General features: G+C 41.4%; 1 protein-coding gene across 1 annotated transcript; it reads left to right on the forward strand.

Annotated features, from left to right (window-relative positions):
* The first annotated feature begins 1,059 nt into the window (after positions 1 to 1,059).
* LOC311226365 (interferon-induced protein 44-like) lies at positions 1,060 to 17,993 on the forward strand. Its single transcript, XM_084311794.1, has 8 exons — positions 1,060 to 1,139; positions 3,101 to 3,663; positions 4,883 to 4,925; positions 5,489 to 5,684; positions 14,019 to 14,171; positions 14,316 to 14,487; positions 14,570 to 14,670; positions 15,569 to 17,993. The coding sequence occupies exons 2-8, from the start codon at positions 3,192 to 3,194 to the stop codon at positions 15,761 to 15,763; spliced, it is 1,332 nt and encodes a 443-aa protein (XP_084167920.1). The 5' UTR covers positions 1,060 to 1,139; positions 3,101 to 3,191; the 3' UTR covers positions 15,764 to 17,993.
* Positions 17,994 to 19,884: the final 1,891 nt, after the last annotated feature.

The raw sequence follows: 19,884 nt of genomic DNA on the forward strand, positions 1-19,884 counted from the left end.
AACTTACCAGCCCGCACTGCCACAGTCACTCGTCAACACACCTGTTTCCGTGACTGTGGACATACCCACGGGCTTCCCCGTTACATGTGCGGGATACAGATTGCCAGATTGCTTAGAGGAGGTACTGTACTGTACATAGAGCGGTAATGCTCAGATTGCTCATTGAGTCATGACTATAAATGCAAAACGTAATTGTCGTATTTATTATCATATGAGCATCATATAATTATTTAATTCCGATGATAGAAACAGTCCGTCTGTAGAATCGACTTGAAGAAGCTCTTGGTACCCAAACTCCTGTATCCAATAATAATAATAATAATAATAATAATAATAATAATTAATAATAATAATAATAATAATAATAATAATAATAATAATAATAATAATAATAATAATAATAATAATAATAATAATAATAGATCTATCTGATAGAGGGGATAGATGGGTAGACGGGACCGTACTGTATTGTTGTACCCATTTTGCAATATGTTAATAAAGTTTTCAATCAATCACTCTCTACAACCGCACGTCTCAACCGTGCTTGGTCAAGGGGGAGGGGCTAGGCCCAATGTCAGCGCAGACGTACTTCGAGATACTTCCGTACTTTCCGCCAATCAGCGCGCGTCCTGTGGCTGGCGGAATTAGCCAGTGAGCGGATTCTCCGGGGATGCAGCTGGAGGCTACTCCAGCTGGATGCTCCTCGTTATGGGGTTGAATGGATGGTATGGTATGTTATTTATTTTAGACAACAAAACATATACAGATCATTACTCACATATTTGCTTTTGTCAAGGATAGGAACGAAAAAGGCGCAATGACTTACTTACATCGTTGTCCTTGGATGTCAAGGATGCTTGAAAAACAACATATACAACTCATTACAGTAAATCATTCACAATTATCACCTTTGCATAGTAATAATAATGGCACCGCACAACCCTTAATTAATATAAACAATGCACATTAAATACATGTTCATTCTAGCCTTGAGGATTGTACAGTAGGTGGCGGTATGCGCCTTTTGTGGTTGCGATCTGCCATATGATTAAACCCATTGAAGAAGAAGAAGAAGAAGAAGAAGAAGAAGAAGAAGAAGAAGAAGAAGAAGAAGAAGAAGAAGAACTTTCGTTTTCCCCGTAAGTAACAAGAATAGCGCACTTTTTACAAGAGTAACGTTTACATTTTCAAAACTTACTTATAACTTCCTGGTATGACTTAGTACATATAAAACATCTACGGGTTACTACTGGTACTTGTAGAAGAATAAAAAAGAAAGTGCTAGTATTAGTAAACTACTCCCTAATCCTGTTACGATTATTAACAACCGTATAGAAATATGAAAGATAGAAGCCAGTTCAGAAGAACATAATTCTCCTCTCACCTGGAGTGCTATCTATCCATCCATTACATTAGTTATCATGTTGGCTCTCAATTCGTTCCTACGTAGGCCTAATATAACACAATTTTGTTAGTAGACACGTTTGTTAGGATGTGGCCAAGCTGTGGAAAATTTGAAAAATTGTCTGAGGCAGGTTGCCATCACCCGGTGGTGAATGAATGAATGAAAACTTTATTTAACAGATTGCAGAATGGGTACAATACAGTACGGCTCAATACATACAATTGTTAAGGGGATGCAGACCTGAGAAAGACGTTTGTCTTGTTTCCATCAGGGTCCCCCATTTTCAATTCATATAGACATTTATGACATACACAACATACATGACATTTATGGCATAGGGACATATAGGTATTTAGTACTGATACATTTGTGACATAAACGGTATTCAAATATACAGTACTGTTACCCCTAGATCCTGACAGAGTACATATGATGGGGAGGGGACTGTACATTAGGAGGGGGTGGGTGGGTGGGAGAGAAATATACATACGGCGGGGAGGGAATATATACATGCGGTGGGGAGGAGACTGTCTATTAGGAGGTGGTGGGGGTTTTGGGCATTTACGGTGGCCAGTTCCGAATTGCAGCCTCCCGTAGGTGCTCTTTAAGAGCGGTTTTGAATGTGGGCAGGGATTCACATTCCTTTACAGCTTTGGGTAGGGCGTTCCACATTGTTGTGGCATAATTGCGAAACGTGTTTAGTCCCTTGTTTGAGCCGAATCTGGGTTTAACATGATTTGTTGAGCTTCCTCTGGTGTAGTGGTTGTGGTATTCACTGACCTTTGGGAAGTATTTTGACATGTACATGGGTACCTTAGTGGTGTAGTGTATCTTGTAGACCAGGCCCATTGCAAGTTGCTGTACTCTGTCCTTCGTCTACTCTAAGCCATCCTAGGTTGTCAAAGTGGGCAGGGGTGAGGTGGGTTTTAGGAGTACGGTCAAGCAGTAGTCTGACCAGTTTGTTTTGTAATCTTGTTTTTAGCGCCTTTGAGGTGCTTTGGTACCATGAGGTGCAAGCATAGTCGTATTACCCTTGAATGAGTGCTCCTGCCAGAGTCTGGTATTCTTGTTTACCAGAGAGAAGATCCGGTACAATCTTGTTCGTTGGCTGACTTTTATTTTATTACATTGGTTGCCATTTTGTCACAGGAAAGATTTGCCTCTAGGATGGAACCCAGGTATGTAATTTCATCTCTCCTTGTGACAATATTGTCACCGACTGTAACCGAGAAGCCGTTGGTCTTGCTGAGTTTGTTATTTGATCCGAAGAGAATGGACTCTGTTTTACCCAGGTGTGTAATGATAGTTTGTTATCAGCGAGCCAGGTGCAGATTCTGCTGAGTTCCGAGCTGAGGGTTTTTTCAACCTGTAACTTGTTCTTGTCAGAGACTAGCCTGCTTCTACTTCCTCCTGATAGGAGTCTATATCCCAGGCGTTATCCTGGAAGCTCCTCCTACAGAAACAAACCAAAATCACAAAACAAGGTGTGTGCATGGCCAATGTGCATCCTACTTATAGGGCATGGGATAGCCCCATGACAACGTTATTCACTGACAGTAGGCAATACACTGTGTAAATATCTCTTGATTTGTTTTTCATTATTATTAATGCAGTTGTTGTGTGTCCTAAGAATTACCTATCCAAGACTGTACTGTAACAGTAAGAATAATGCAACTCCTTTAATTGTGTGTTCAGACAGAGACTGTGCACTGAATGAACGAAGTGGCCCATTGAATCCAGAGGACACGCAACCATTAACTAACCCTACTGAAAGCACTCTGCCATCATGGATCCCAAACTAACCAAGGACCAGGAGAGAGAGCTGGGCACCCAGTTGGGAAACGTCAGCCTCAAGCTGCTGTACAAAGCCAGTGTCCACGGTTTCACAGCAGCTGCCTTCCACCAGCGATGTGATGCCCAGGGTCCCACTGTGTCTGTGGGCTACAATTCCACTGGCTTTGTTTTTGGAGGCTACACCAGCAAAGCTTTTGACCAAACTGACCAGAAAGTGCAGGATGACAAGGCATTTCTTTTCACTTTTAGTGGGAGAAATCTCGTCAAATATCACTGTATCAACCCCGCACATGCAATGAGAATGAATCCCAATAATGGTCCTTATTTTGGAGAGGAATTTATTCTGCTTTATGGTAACAAACCTGTGGTGTATAGCGTGACAGGGGCACATTTTAATTCCAATGCTGCAGAAATGCTTGGCAACAACCTCCAGCTAACTGAATGTGAAGTGTATCAAGTCGGAGGTGAGTTTAGTGTCTGGCTGTATTTCTATTCATACACCTTGTCTTTGCAGGCCAGATAGGCTATACAGATTTCAGATGTTGGCTATACTATATATTAGGGCTGTCAGTTTATCGCGTTAATTAGATTAATTAATTACACGTTATGTAAACAAATTATCGCGTTATGAAAATTAACTCAAAATTAATTACAATATATATTTTTTTTTATCTCATTCATTCCATAAGAACGTAGAATACACATTTACAGACATTTTTTATATGATTTTTTATATGGTCCATTTGCATGTTCTTGGTATCTGATTCTAGGAACATCTATGGATCTCAAGGAATGTATTCCCAGTGTCAGAAATACTGTGTCTGTTAGTAGGCTTGAGTAAATTGTAATGAACCAAATGAGAATATCAATTACATTTTTTTTATCTTTGACTGTGAATAACACTATGCTCAAATTGACCAGACCTGAAAAATCTAAGCAAATTAATAGATGGAAGATGATTAAACAGAAGGTTTTGTAGATACAGTACTGAATTCTGCCATCCGGACACATGCAATTTGAAATATGATTATAGAATATCAGGCATAAAATGATTATGCGATTAAAATGCGATTAATTAGATTAATTAATTACAAATCCTGTAATTAATTAGATTAATTTTTTTAATTGCCTGACAGCGCTACTATATATGTTATAAAGCAGTGTTTAGAAGAAAAATACTCTTTATGGCAAACAAAGACAAACTCGCATATTTTAATTAATGTCTTGGTTATTGAAAGGTCTGTCCCCATTGACACTACATAGTACATCCATAAGAGGGCCATGATCTTTGATGACACATTCATGAATCGACAATTATAAACAACATATTTAAGTATGATTAATTTACCATGATTGTGTTTTTGTGTCAAAATAAGCATCCCTTTGTCTAACTTACAATTTGAACGATAACACGCCTGGTTTTACTTTTGCTAGCATTGGATCACTATGAACTGTTGTGGTGACTTCAACAGAACTGCAGTTACCATTAGCATCCTTTGAGATCCAACAACTTGCACAGACGAACATTAACTTAATAATGCTGATATAAGTCTTTTTTTGTGGGGACATTTCTTTAGCAGCCTACTCTTTGGCCAGGGTTTGGGGAAGGGGAGGGCAGTATGATTATTACTTTAAAATGACCTTGTTGAAATGGTTGATTATTCATGAACTTTAACCCAACAGAAAGCATGGGAACGCCATGGAGAACCATTCTCTGGGAACCTGAGTAAGCTTTTTAAACTATAGATCAAAATTAAATAAATATGTGTTGTGATGCTATGTAGAAATGATACTGCAGCATTTAATCTAGTAATCAGTACATTTATAGAGGCTTTGCAGTAAAGTTATATTTCTTTCAAAATTACTGCTTGTAATGATTGATAACCACTTTTGAAAGAACATGCCTAACTTGGTAGAGGAGGTAAAACATTGAAAAAGCAGCCTCGTTGGTATTGCTTTTTTGGTATTACAATTTGTGTTTATGTATTTTTATGTATTTCTCATATATCAACACATAGAAACCATTGTCTCCCCCAACATCACACTCCTATGCAGAAAGTTGGACATACAGGTCGTAGAGGCAGCTTGAACACTACAACAGAGAATAAACAGGGGCTCATACAGAACCAAGCATTTCACCGTAAAGGATGTGTATTTTATTGTGACACTGACAATTAATAAACAAACTTGGACCAATTCAGAATGTTTATGTCTTGAGGTTTGAAACGGTCTATATTCTACATGCTGTAATGTGCTCAACTGGTTGGTTGTTTCCTCTCGCTCCCTCAGGACAAAGAAGGAGCTGATGAAGAGCATTGAGCTCTATAAGTCTGCCATCGCCTCCGTGTCCCAGGTCCGGGTTCTGCTCATTGGACCTGTGGGGGTGGGGAAGTCCAGCTTCTTCAACTCCATCAAATCCATATTCAGTGGCCATGTTACCAGCCAGGCCATAGCTGGCAGCTCTGGCACCAGTCTCACCACTATGGTATGTTGGTTCTGCTCACTAACTTCTTTCTATAAAAAAAAAACATTTAGCTACTTTTCTTCTGCTCATTCATCAACTTGTACAACTTGGACATTATTGTATGGGGCCCTGACTTCAAAGTCACAAGCAACAAAGCATAACTATAACATTCAGAAGTCATTCTTCAGAAGGGAACTGCAATAATTATAAAAAAAATTCCGTGCCTTAGCTCTGCCTATTCCTCAACTATTCTATGAATGAAGAAAGATTTCAGCAAGTCTCTTAATTCCATCAATATTGTGCTCTCAGGACAGTATTAGGAGTGTGATTGTCACCCAAGGCTAATAAATGTAGGCTAAGTCACCAGTTAGCCATCCAATGGGAGATGGGGGTATGGTGCATGCTCAGATTGCACTGGTTGAGTGAACAGGATCAAATTGGTAAACTGCGGCCAAATTCTGTCATACTCCAATGTTTGATGGAATATGACGAGTGACATCTCTTCGATTTACCCTCCTTGTCAACAACCAGGAAATATTGTCACATTGAAGTTGATAAATCAGCCATTTTAGTTTAATATGTCATGTATGTCAAGTCTTTCGTTTTGGGAGAGAGCTAGGAGGGGGCGCTTTATTTATACAACAAAGGGGTGATAGCATGCGGGTTAAGCGATCATTATATGATATTCTGTACCCGCAAAAAGCTAAAACAAAAGGCCGGCTGTCACAAAACAGTCACATCTAGGGACCTCAGAACCTACTCTAGCGAGGCCTTTAACCAAGAAGTGGAGAGCCTGGACTGGTCAGATGAGCTCAGTGGTACACTAGTTGAAGAAACATGGCTAGGATTCAAAACCAAATTCACAACAATACTTAACAACATGGCCCCCCTAAGAAGAACCACCAGGGTTTGCTGAGCCATGGATGCACTCTGAAATACTGACCGCTATGAAATCCAGAGACAAAAAATGCTCTGAACTTCATAAAAGTCAGTCAAAGCTTGCCAAAAGCACAAACGGAGATCTCTAAGCCCACATGGTAGAACTCAAAATACAAAGAAACGGACTAAGAAACGATGTAAACACCAAAATAAATGTCATCAATGACAAAACTGAGGAAAATAAAAACAAACCCTGTGAACATTGTAAATTACTCAACAACTAACTAGGCTGCAGCAAAAAAATAAACCAGATTTACAAACATAAACATAAAGACAGAAAACATCCTCATCACAGACAAGCTGGATGTGGCCAAATACTTAAACATTTTCTTCACAAACATAGCCACAACACTGGTTAATAAACTACCCTCCCACTCAGGGCATTTTGGGGTAGAACACATCATAGCCTACTACAAAAACCTAGGGGTCCGCAAAGACGACTTCAAACTTGAAATGGTAACAACAGTTGAGGTACTCAGAAAACTGAGCGCCCTCCAACCTAACAAGGCCACTGGCCATGACAATATCCCATCCAAATTCCTCAGAGATTCAGCAGTCGCACTCACCCCAGTCATCACACACATAATAAACCTCTCCATAAAACAGGGACACGTCCCCGAAGACTTCAAAATTGCGAGAGTGACCCCCCTGCACAAAAAAGGCACCAAATTAGACCCAGGCAACTACCGCCCTGTTTCTATTCTTACCTCCATCTTGAAAGTCATGGGAACAAATTTTCTACGAACAGGTCGAAAAGTACCTTGCGGAAAAAAATCTAATCTACTACGGTAATTCCAATCTGGCTTCAGAACATCCCACTCCACTGACACATGCCTTCTCTATTTGAACGACCACATCAAAGAAGAGGTGGACGCGGGCAAATACTGTGGCATGGTCATGCTGGACCTACAAAAGGCATTCAACACTGTCAATCACTCCATTTTGATTGACAAGCTAAAAGCAATAGGTTTTGATAGTTTATCAGTGAGCTGGATGCAATCCTACCTGGAGGGGACTGGGGAGAGAACAGATGGTCGAGGTAACCGGTACACTACCCCCGCCCCCTCCTAGTGAGCTGTGGTGTTGGGCTGAGCTCGAACATTCGGACCTTCGTTCATTACGTTGGCATTCGAATTCTAAATCAACATTCGAATTATTTTCTTTTTATATAATTTTTTTTTTTTTTTAAACTTTGGCCATTCCGCTGGCTCTTTTTTGCGTTTATCGCATTTTCTCTGGTCAAGAATGACCGACAGAAACAGGTTTGAATGGGTACAGATGGGGGGAAGACACTTTGAGAAAGATACGGCTGCAGTCCGGGAATCGAACTCGCTAACCCCAGATCCGTGACGAGCACGGTTGTCCCCGGCGCCGAAATAGCGCTCGAGGTACGCGGTGAGCTACTGGAGCTCCCCTTTATATACATTTTTTATGTGTCTATTCATTCTGTTTAAACCAATGGGGCTTTTCTTCACAGTTGCAGATAAAGATTAGGCTACACTAATATTATAGTATTAAAAACCGATTAGTTATATTCATTAACTCATTCAGCGCCGGGGATTAGCCATGGCCCTGTGGTCGCATTGCCACGCTTTAAAATATAGGACTGAGTCACCTTGTTTGTAGAGCTATAACTATAACTATATTCTATATTATAGCTATGGATACAATACTATGGCCCATTTGACATCACCTATCTATCGTTCAATATGTGAGAAAGAATGAATTTTTCCATCCATACATTCCCGTGTTATACCGTGGTGAATATAAGTATGGTTTTAGAGCGGTCTAGGGTAATTCATGAAATCCTGAGTTAAAGCCCTATACGTCGATTCCACTATAGACGTTGCCATTTCTTGCCTGTATACGCTATTATCCCGAAATCAAATCTACATCATAGCTATTATGTAATGTTCCATCATAAATGCATGAAAGGGGGGGTGGGTTTTTCTGATTATTTGATTGTCAGTAACGGCATTCGCATTGAACACTAAAAACGGTTATCAGCCCGATAGGTATGAAAGCATTGCAGGATCAAGCAAAAATGTACGTCAAATCGTCCTTACCTGTGACAGGGAGTATTCCAAAAATAATATTCCAATTGTTTGATCGCCATCTGGTATATCCAATGTCCATTTGGTCGACGGCATAATCTACCACAACATATGGATCGGAGATATTTGACGCGCTTCGATGGAACCGGCAGAACGGCTGCCCTTGCCCGACAAGGAAACATGAAACCAGAGACCTGTGGCCATCTCACAGAGAAAGATACAAGGGTATGAAGGGTGCTCGATACCGCCGTCTAGCGTGATGCGGCCGGTATTGTACTTTTACATTCTCATGATGATTCCCCATGTTAACCCCGATCTGTGTGCCTGTAATGAATATAAATATTGAATAAAATAAATAACGATCAAATAACGTATATATACGTGGTTGGCGTTCAACGGTTGTCGGACAAACACGTATATAATCATTGTTGGCGGCCATTGAGTTAAAGGGGACATGCATTGCTATTCCTTGCACTATTTGGGCAACTTTACACAATTCCTGTGAGTCTATGGAAGACATCTGTACGTTTTTTTTCTCCAAAAAAGTAATTGTTTTATATTTCTAATCAAGTACTCAAAAGCATCATTTTTCAGCCTCAGGATTTCAGGCTGTTATTGGATGGACTCCGCCCATAAGTGATTTGAGTGACAGTCACCCACACAGCATCATACATGAGAGTGAGAGAGAGAGACCCCCCCGACACACAACGCAGTCAAGTTAGCGTGTAAATGCTCCGACAAGGGAGAGAGAGAGGAGAGATGCGTCCCCGACACACACGCAGTCAAGTTTGCGTGTAAATGCTCCGACGAGGGAGAGATGCGTCCCCGACATACACGCAGTCAAGTTTGCGTGTAAATCATGCATTAAAGCGTTCCGTCTATTTGATTTGGAGTCTGACGGAATTGGCTACCTGGTATAATATGATTTGTAGATGCGTAGGGCATTTTGACCATTCTAACCAATCAAACGTGAGCTTGACGCACACACGCTGCTCACAGTGCCCTCCCCCTCACAGACCCGTCTTGTCACAGACCCGTATCATTTGCACCGAAGATGGCAAGCGTGCAGGTCCTCTTTTAACACCACTGAAGCATTAAACAATGGCCCAGTAAACTATTCACTTTAGTTTACTACACGAGGCGTTTTCTAACGTTATCTAGCTGGCTAGCTGATAGCTCATAACATAATTGAAATTCGTTTTTGAAGCTGTGGCTAACGTTAGCCAGCTACCGATCTTCGGGTGGCTAACGTTAGCTACCTAGCAACTGTAGCTTGCTAATACGGGCTGTCCTGGCTGGCTAACTTTTATTTCGCAATGGAGTTAACCTCGTTCCCAAATGGAGTGGAGCTAGCTAACTGTACAAATCGATGTGATTGGCTGAGACTGTATTTTGTACGGTTGGCTGCCTGGCTGTTGTGGATTTGGGTAGCCAGCTAGCAGCTAACATCAACTCAATGTCAACACTATGTTGACACTCTGAGCGAGTTTGCAGACAGCAATGTAACAAACAATATGGTCCGTGCGGAACCATTATCCCCAACACATAGTTATTAGCTAACATCAGCATAATAACGTTAATGGAAGGAGTAAGCCGGCCACTAAAAAGAAAACACACGCAGTGTTCTCAGACGAAAAGGATGAGCGGCACCACTCAAAAAAAGAAAGTTTCGAGAGGAATGGAAGTTTGAAGATAGCAGTGTTTCAAGAGATTGGCTAGGCTACAGTATGATGCGGGGGCTGTAGACTGGTGAGTTGTTAACTTGTTCCGTGTTCCGCAACTATGTCAAAAAGAAAAACAGAAACAACACATTTGTCATTGTCGTGTTACTTCACAGTACAAATATGTGAGTCCTCTGCTGTGGTTGTGAGTATCCTTTATTAGCTTAACTCCGTAGCAACATCACATAGGTGTATCTGTAGACGGTCTCCTCCCCACTGTATGTATCTTTTTTCTCCCACCCACCCTAATGTACAGTCTCCTCCCCATCATAATGTATATAATCTCTGTTAGGATCTATGGGTAACAGTACTGTATATTTGCATATCGTATATGTCACAAATGTAACATTACTATATACCTGTACGTACGTCATGTATGTCCCTATGCCATAAATGTTGTGTATGTCATAAATGTCACTATGAATTGAAAATGGGGGACCCTGATGTAAACAAGACAAACGTCTTTCTCTGGTCTGCATCCCCTTAACAATTGTGTGTATTGAGCCGTACTGTATTGTACCCATTCTGCAATCTGTTAAATATTGATTGATTGTTATAACAGATTGCAGAATGGGTACAATACAGTACAGCTCAATACACACAATTGTTAAGGGGTTGCAGACCAGAGAAAGACTTTCCTCTTGTTTACATCAGGGTCCCCCATTTTCAATTCATCATAACATATATGACATACATGACATACAGATAGATAATACTGCTACATCTATACATTTATGACACCAGATTTACAAATACAGTATTGTTTGTGATACAATAGTCTAAAAAAGAGAGTATATACATTTGACGAAGAAACTGTACATTGGAGGAGGTTGGGTAGGTTAGGTGGAGGGGGGGGGGGACTGTACATTGGAGGTGGTTGGGGGGGGGAAGGGTTGGGTAGGCGGGGTGGGGGGGCAACTGTACATTGGATTATCGACGAAACCGAAACAAGTAGGCTCCCTTAAAACGCCAACGCTATTAAAAATAAATACAGTGGATGTTAAAATAAGAATATGACTTGGCCTGAAAAAAAGTTCAGTCAGGAGATTTTTTTTGCTTTAATCCCTGGTGTAAATTCTCCAACGAGGGAGAGGGAGAGAGGAGAGATGCGTCCCCGACACACACACAGTCAAGTTTGTGTGTAAATGCTCCGACGAGAGAGAGAGAGGAGAGATGCGTCCCGACACACACGCAGTCAAGTTTGTGTGTAAATGCTCCAACAAGGGAGAGAGATGGAGCACAAACATTTCTGCACGCGGTCCCGCCGGTCCCTCTCTATCTCTTTCTCTCTCTTGCTTGCTCGTTCTCTGCCTCTCTGTCAAAACCCGTTTGAGGAAGTGTCGGGTTACACTATGCGCTACAACCATAGAGGGGGCGTTACTGCAAATCAGTACCTTATTCACGTCAGCAATACCGTCAAATCAGAACAGCTTAGTTGAGTGAGGGAAGATCTCGTGAACTCGAGACTAGACTGATGAGTCAATATGATAATTAACGACACAGACCACATTGATATAATCCCCAATTGCTAGGAAACAATGCTAAACACTGGAAAAGGCCATTTATAATGCATGGGACCATTAAAGAAAGTTGATTTAATAAAAAAAAAAAAAAAAACTCATTTAATCAGATTAATCACTTCATTCAAATTGAAGATTTAGTATGGGGATATTTATTAAAAAAAATTGAATATATATATATATTTTTTAAACGAAGGTTCGAACTTCCGTTCGAAAAACCCTGACGAAGTTCGAATCCCAAAAACAGGCTTTGGGGACAGCCTTACTGTGGTGTTCCACAAGGAAGCATACTAGGACCATTACTGTTCCTAATTTATGCAAATGACATGTCATCAGCTTGTGACTGCAACTTGTTCCTGTTCGCGGATGACTCAGCCATGCTGGTCTCTGACAAGAACAAGTTGCAGGTTGAAAAGGTCCTCAGCTCTGAACTCGGCAGAATCTGCACCTGGCTCGCAGATAACAAACTATCATTACTATCATGGGTAAAACGGAGTCCATTCTCTTTGGATCAAATAACAAACTCAGCAAGACAAACAGCAAGACAAATTACAAACCTGGGGTCCATCCTAGAGGCTAATCTTTCCTGTGACAAAATGGCAAACGATGTAATGAAAAAAGTCAACCAACAAACAAGATTCTTGTACCGGATCTCCTCTCTGGTAAACAAGAATACCCTGAAGACTCTAGCAGGAGCACTCATTCAAGGGTACCACGACTATGCTTGCACCTCATGGTACCAAAGCACCTCAAAGGCACAAAAAAAATATTACAAACATCACAAAACAAACTGGTCAGACTACTGCTTGACCTTACTCCTAAAACCCACCAGCCTGCCCATTTTGACAACCTTGGATGGCTTAGAATAGACGACAGAGTACAGCAACTTGCAATGGGCCTGGTCTACAAGATGTGGAACGCCCTACCCACAGCCGTAATTTTTTTTATCCCTACCCACCTTCAAAACCACTCTCAAAGAGCACCTACGGGAGGCTGCAATTAGAAACTGGCACCCGTAAATGTCTGAACACCCCCCCTAATGTACAGTTTCCTCCCCCTCGTATGTATATATTTTCTGTTAGGATCTCTGTTTAACAGTACTGTATATTGCATATCTTGTATGTCACAAATGTAACAGTACTGTATGTCATATATGTCATGATTAGATTAGATTCGATTTTTATATCTGTATGTTGTGTATGTCATAAATGTCATGAATTTAAAATGGCGTCCCCTTGATGTAAACAAGATGAAAGTCTTTCTCTGGTCTGCATCCCCTTAACAATTGTGTGTATTGAGCCCTACTGTATTGCACCTGTAGTGGCCGCTTGTCGCTCCCCAATGAATCGACAAGCGTCACGATGCACCCACTTAGATATTTCCTAATTCAGCAATCAAAGTTGTGGATGTTGAATGTCCAAGCTGCAGCCGTTGTTTGCAGGGTTTTATTGTCCAAAGGAAAGATGAATGATGATGAAGTTGAACAGAACAGTTGTCAATTGTTTGTTATAGATAAGCAGTTCCAACAGTGAAAGCCGGTTTGAAAGTGAATCCTCGGCAGGTACATGCCTAGGCTCTGATTAACAGAGCCCCTTATAATAGAGGTTGTGTGCCCCCTAGTGTCCAAACATAAATACACCGTTACCATATAATACACCTTCTAATAATGTCAGTTTTGGCTTCTACAGTACCCATTCTGCAATCTGTTAATCAAGTTTTCAAATCAATTTATTTATTTGTCTTTGCTGCCCTCTTGTGGTCATAAAATGATTATTGCAGTTTTAAAATGTAAAAGGATACATTACTATCCACTAGGGATGCTCGATATTGGCTTTTTTACCGATACCGATATTCCGATATTGTCCAACTCTTAATTTCCGATACCGATATCAACCGATATCAACCGATACCGATATATGCAGGGTTTCCCCCCCCAAAAAACTGAATAATTTCAGGTAACTAATAATTTCACTGGATATATATATATAACAAATATTGTTATTGTTTTTTTTCTTTTTTAAACCGATACCGATATTTTCCGATATCACATTTTACTGCCGATATCGGCCGATAATATCGGTTGCCCGATAATATCGGACATCCCTACTATCCACCCTACAGTTCCGTACTTACTCTGTGAAAGCTGGACGAGATGGCAAGGCTCTGCCCATAGTCCTGTGTGATACGATGGGATTGGAGGAAGCCACGGGGGCCGGACTTGATGTGACAGACGTTAGCAGCATTCTGAAAGGTCACATTCCAAACAGATATCAGGTGAAACTTCCTCTTACATTTCTGTATAAAACCTTTAAATTTCTTTCAGTAAAATATCAACATAGTAATTGTTGAGCATATAGAAATAGTTTTGTTCCTATATGAAACAAATAATAATTGTATTCCTTCCCATGTCTGGTTTAGTTCAACCCCTCAGCCCCTATGCAAGCAGACGCCATGGGGTATTGCAAGACTGTGAGTCTGAAGGACAGAATCCACTGTGTGGCGTATGTCATAGACGCCAGCAAGGTCTCCATCATGTCCGCCAAACTAGAGGAGAAACTGTCCGCCATTCGCAAACAGGCCAACCTGTCAGGTGAGTTGTTTTTAGTGGGGGTCACAGTGAGAGACTCACTTACCTGTTCCAGTTCATCTGACGTTGAGCTTCCTCTCCCCAGGTGTCCCTCAGCTGGTCCTCATGACTAAAGTAGACGAAGCATGTCCATATGTGGCAAAGGACCTGAAGGACATTTACCTGAGTCCATATATCAAGGAGAAGGTGAGTTCTATTTAAATAATTTACCTGAGTCCATATATCAAGGAGAAGGTGAGTTATAGTTAAATCAGTTAGTGCTACTGGAAAAAGATCCTAGACATTAAAGAACGTAGAGATCAACAGTCTCTTTGAGCATTGGCACTTTATCAAAAGGATGTCAGCCACAGCTTGGATAATTTGATCTTACCTCATTTTATATTTTATTTTATCTTACTACTACAACTACTTATTGTTAACATTCTTGTATTCATTGTTGTTTCTTAATTGTGCACTGTTGAGTCTGAGCTCGAAACACAAAAATGTCGTTACCTGCAAAATGCCCCTGTATTGTTGTGTATTTGACAAATAAAGAACTTGAACTTGAAGATGGCTGGCATCACAACAGCATGGGCGCGTATTGAGTACATATAACTCTTTCCAACCTGAGGAATACTGCACAGACCCTCATACCGTCTAACATCCAGATATTCAAGTATGACTATATCGGGCGGCTGGGTAGCGTAGAGACTCTGGGTTCGATTCCAGCTGTCAGCGGTACCTCCAGCTTCGTCAGTCATCCCTACGAACACAGTTGGCAGTGTTCAGTGTTCACGTGGGGTATGAGTCCTGGTCATTGCAAACAGCGACTCCTACTGGTCAGTCGGGCGCCTGTTCAGCAGGGAGGGATCTAGTGGAAATAGCGTGAACCTCACCTGACAACCACCGTGAAGCTCCTCGTTGTCAGATGTATCGGCGGACGCAAGTGAAAGTCTACACCCTCCCCAGGCCGACAGTGGGGCTGTGCACGCAGGGGCCAGGAAGGGAATTGGCATAATGACTCAATTGGGGGATGGGAGAAAATTATATAAAAAAAAAAAGGTATGACTATGTCTTCATGAGCCGTTCTGTTGGGGCGTTCCAGGCAAAGGAGGTGAGCTGCCGCCTGGGCGTGCCGCTGTCCTGCGTGGTGCCAGTGAAGAACTACAGTGAGGAGCTGGAGCTGGATCTGTGCTGTGACATCCTGCTCCTCAGCGCCGTTCGCCAGATGCTGCGCTACGCAGACGACTACTTTGATGACATCAGTGACCAATTTAGCAACATCAAGACACACGACTAGGAAGGCTTTTTGGGGCAGCTCTGGAGTGGAAGCAGTAACTTCGTTGTGATATTGTCTTGACGCTTTGCTTAATAGGTAGAATGCAACCATTACGTTTTTTAAGCTCACCCTGTGGTATAATCTCAGTTCTGGGGAACTCCTTATTTCAACAATATTTAGGTAATCCCCCCCCTCCTGGATTTCAAAATCCCGGAATAAAAAAGAATAGGCCTACCTGGAAATTAGGAATCCAGTGTCTATTGATTGATTGATTCATTGAAAACTTTATTAACAGATTGCAGAATGGGTACAATACTAGGGGTGTAACGATTCGATTACGATTCTTCAGGCAACGATTCAATGGGGAACTGATTCACTCAGCATGAATGGACTATAGGTCAATAAAAACAATACACAAAAAAATATATATATATTTTTTGTTGATTAATTTAGATTATAATCTATTCTAACATATTCAAATCGATGCATCGAATCGAACACATGAGAATCGATGCATTTCGATTAATCGATGCATTTCGATTAATCGATGCATCGTTACACCCCTATACAATACAGTACGGCTCAATACAAAACAACTGCTAAGAGGATGCAGACCAGAAAAGGACTTTTGTCTTGTTTACATCGGGGTCCCCCATTTTCCATTCAACAGGACATGTATGACATACAAGACATACAGATATACAGAACTGTGTAGTAAAAAGATCATAAAAAATATATACATCCGAAGGGGAAGAAACTGTACATTGGTGGTGGGGGAGGATTTAGTCATTTACAGCGGCCAGTTTCTAATTGCAGCCACCCGTAGGTGCTCTTTGAGAGCGGTTTTGAAGGAGGGTAGGGATTCACATTCCTTCATGGTTGTGGGTAGGGCGTTCCACATTATTATGGCATAATTGCGAAACGTTTTGAGATATAGCATAGCGTTAAAATGTGTTCAGGTTTACTTGTGTCCTCAGTTGGTTGTTCTCTTTCACTATTGGTTCCTCTGTATCAGATTTCACAAGGGTTCACTGAAAAAGCCCCAGAATCAAATGTACAGGTAATTACTGATGTACTGTTTTTCCCACCAGTGACAGACGGTACTCAGTGACAGACTGACATGCTAATGCGAGAGCTGCTTGATTTCGGCCTGTTCTTTCAGCTCATGGTCTTATCTTCCAAGAGGTCAAATCGAATGTGTGTTTTGTGGAACCCACTAAACTCATGGGCCATTGGATAGGGAGAGTTGACGGGGACCATTGAAGATTAATGGGAGGCTACTACAGGAAATATAATGAATAGAATATTTTTATCAATCACATTTGACTAGGGATGTTCGATATTGGCTTTTTTACCTATACCGATATTGTCCAACTCTTAATTTCCGATACCGATATCAACCGATACCGATATATGCAGGGTTTCCCCCCTCAAAAAAACTGAATAATTTCAGGTAATTAACATTACATATCTCTTGTTGTGGAATTAACACAACATTATGCATACGTTTGACAATAAATAAAATCAGAATTTGTTCTTACTTGCTTGCCTAGGTAAATAAAGGTTAAATAAATGTTAAATAAATACATTTTTGAAAACCGATAACGATAATTTCCGATATCACATTTTAATGCCAATATCGGACATCCCTACATTTGACATATACCCGAAATCTGTCCTCTGCATTTAACCCATCCCAAACAATTGGGGACTAGTTTAGTAGTAGACTTAACACCTCACAGCAAGAAGGTCCTGGGTTTGATTCCCACTTGGGGACCAGGTAGCCATGTGGGGTATCTCCCGGGCCTTTCTGTGTGGAGTTTGCATGTTCTCCCCACGTGCTCGCAAGGGTTTCCCCTCCAGAGAAAAAGAGATAAACCCATGGAAAAACATGCAGAACAGATTGCTAACATTGTTGTGTCCCTGACTAAGACGGACAGGAGCACTTGGATTGGTCACCGGGTGCGGCCCCACGCCGCAGACCTTGGCTGCCCTTGTGTGTGTGTGTGTGTGTGTGTGTGAGAGAGAGAATGACGGACAATTGCTTGCTGTGTGAGAGATAGAGAGAGAGAGAATTAAGTACATTTGCTGAAATACAGTTCTTAATTTTTGAGAATGTTAGTTATTATGTTCTCAATGCCCCTTGCATTGTATGAGTTGTGTGGAAGCGTTTGCTAGTTCTAGTGCTATCCCTTTGTACATTGTGGCTGTTTCTGACAAAAGTTAACAATAAATAATGGTATTAGGAATAGTTTTGACTCCTGCGTGAACTGTGCATAGCTGAATAGACTGTATTTTAACGCCGGTCATATGGTGGTACTTGGAGAGCCAGCTACGTTCTCAGGTGGTACTTGGTGTAAAAAGTTTGAGAACCACTGAGTTAGATAACCTAGGTGGGGAACAACCAGGAGATCACTGCAACTCACACAAGTTGGAGAACTATCTCTCTCTCTCTTGCTCTCACACACACACAAAAGGAGCTGCATGTGATTGGTGGAGGCGGGACCCTTACAAAAAACTGTTGTTGCTAATCATTGACACATGCTAGCCTGTAATAACCCCCCCCCAGAAAAATCTACTTTGCATTTGATATATTGCAAATATATGCCATCACACACACTGGCATTTAAAGGGTTAGAACTTAGAATTATAAAATATAATATGTGGTGTTATGATCAGGGCTGAAGTTGAATAAAAGATTGTATTATTTTCAATCTGACATTACAAAAAACTGAAAATCCATCAAAATCGGTGTTGTTGCTAATCATACATTATGCTAGCCTGTTTTTTAACAATAATTTGTGATGCCATCACAAACACTGGCATTTAAAGGGTACAAATAAAAAAAATGCCTGCACCAGGATGCAGGAAATGAAGTCTTTGTAACAAGAAATGTCCTGGTGGGGACCCTGCTTAAAAAGTGGCCTGACTGGGGCTATATTTTGCACTATATTTCCTGGCCTGAATGATTTCCCCATTCCGGCCCTGGTTAAAAGCCTCCAATGCTTATTAGTGTGTGTGCGTTTGAACGTGTCCATGTTTCAACCATACATTTCCAGGGGTTGCCGACTTTGGGAACCCCTGGTTTATAAAATCAGTTGAATCCACGTGGGGCAATGGGAAGTAGGGAGGGGATACATGCGTGCAACATGTAAACAACATTCATTTTAGACACAACTAATGTTTTTTTAAATGATTTATTCATAAATCTATATATTTTTTGCGGGGAAGAAATATTCTGCACCTTTTTAAACAACTCGTGGACGTATTATCTTTCTTAAATGATTACTCTACATATCAATCCGTCAGTCTGTCTGTCTGTCTGTCTGTTTGTCATACACACGCCCACACGCGTAGCCCTTGTACTGTATATCAGAGTTCAGTTTTGTTGTCCTCCACTAGGTGGTGGTGGTGTACCACTAATGATGTTAGTGGAATATATAACTGTTATAATCACACTCCTACGGAGGTGAGCAGTGGTATATGGACAGTCACCAGTAGATGGTGCTAGATAGTCCACTGCAGATGCACTGCTACACACACTATAGAGAGTATGTATGGGGGTAGATTTCTATCAAAAATAAACAAACGCAAAAGTAGAATCCACAATTGGAGGACAACCAGACCAGGAGCCAGGACATATTGAGGACATACTGGGTGACACTAACCTCTCTTGTGTTGCCTGTTCTGTGTTTGTCAAGTAGCTTAGGCTGCTAGTTGAGTTGGGTATCACTTAACTCTAATACAATAATTCTCATGTCATCATACACTGTATAATATAATAATAACTGGACTTTGAAGAAGTCTTTATTTGGCATGCAGTCACACACACACATTGTTGGGTCGCCGATGCGATTGAGTCTCTGCACTTGACCCATTCCGTCGTCCTTCCCCCCAAGGGCAGCCGGGAGCAGATAGGGGTGTCGGCGAGGGGCCGTGCCCTGGGGACCAATCCAAGTGCTCCTGTCCGTCTTCGTCAGGGACGTGACAGCGTTAGCGATCTGTTATGCATGTTTTTCCATTGGGTTTATCTTATCGGGGGGGGGGGGGGGGACCCTTGTGAGCACGGGGAGAACATGCAAACTCCACACAGAAGGGCCCGGGAGATACCCCACCTGGGTACCTGGCAACGCGGAAACCTA

This window comes from Notolepis coatsorum (assembly GCF_963971535.1).
Source record: "Notolepis coatsorum genome assembly, chromosome: 4".
Classification (NCBI taxonomy): Eukaryota; Metazoa; Chordata; class Actinopteri; order Aulopiformes; family Paralepididae; genus Notolepis; species Notolepis coatsorum.

Bases quoted from the DNA above. Each gene is read 5' to 3' on its own strand.
- LOC311226365 (XM_084311794.1), top strand. From the start codon at position 3,192: ATGGATCCCAAACTAACCAAGGACCAGGAGAGAGAGCTGGGCACCCAG. The intron at 3,664-4,882 runs GTGAGTTTAGTG...TTAACCCAACAG, and splicing joins TGAAGTGTATCAAGTCGGAG to AAAGCATGGGAACGCCATGG. The intron at 14,172-14,315 runs GTGAAACTTCCT...TGTCTGGTTTAG, and splicing joins ACATTCCAAACAGATATCAG to TTCAACCCCTCAGCCCCTAT.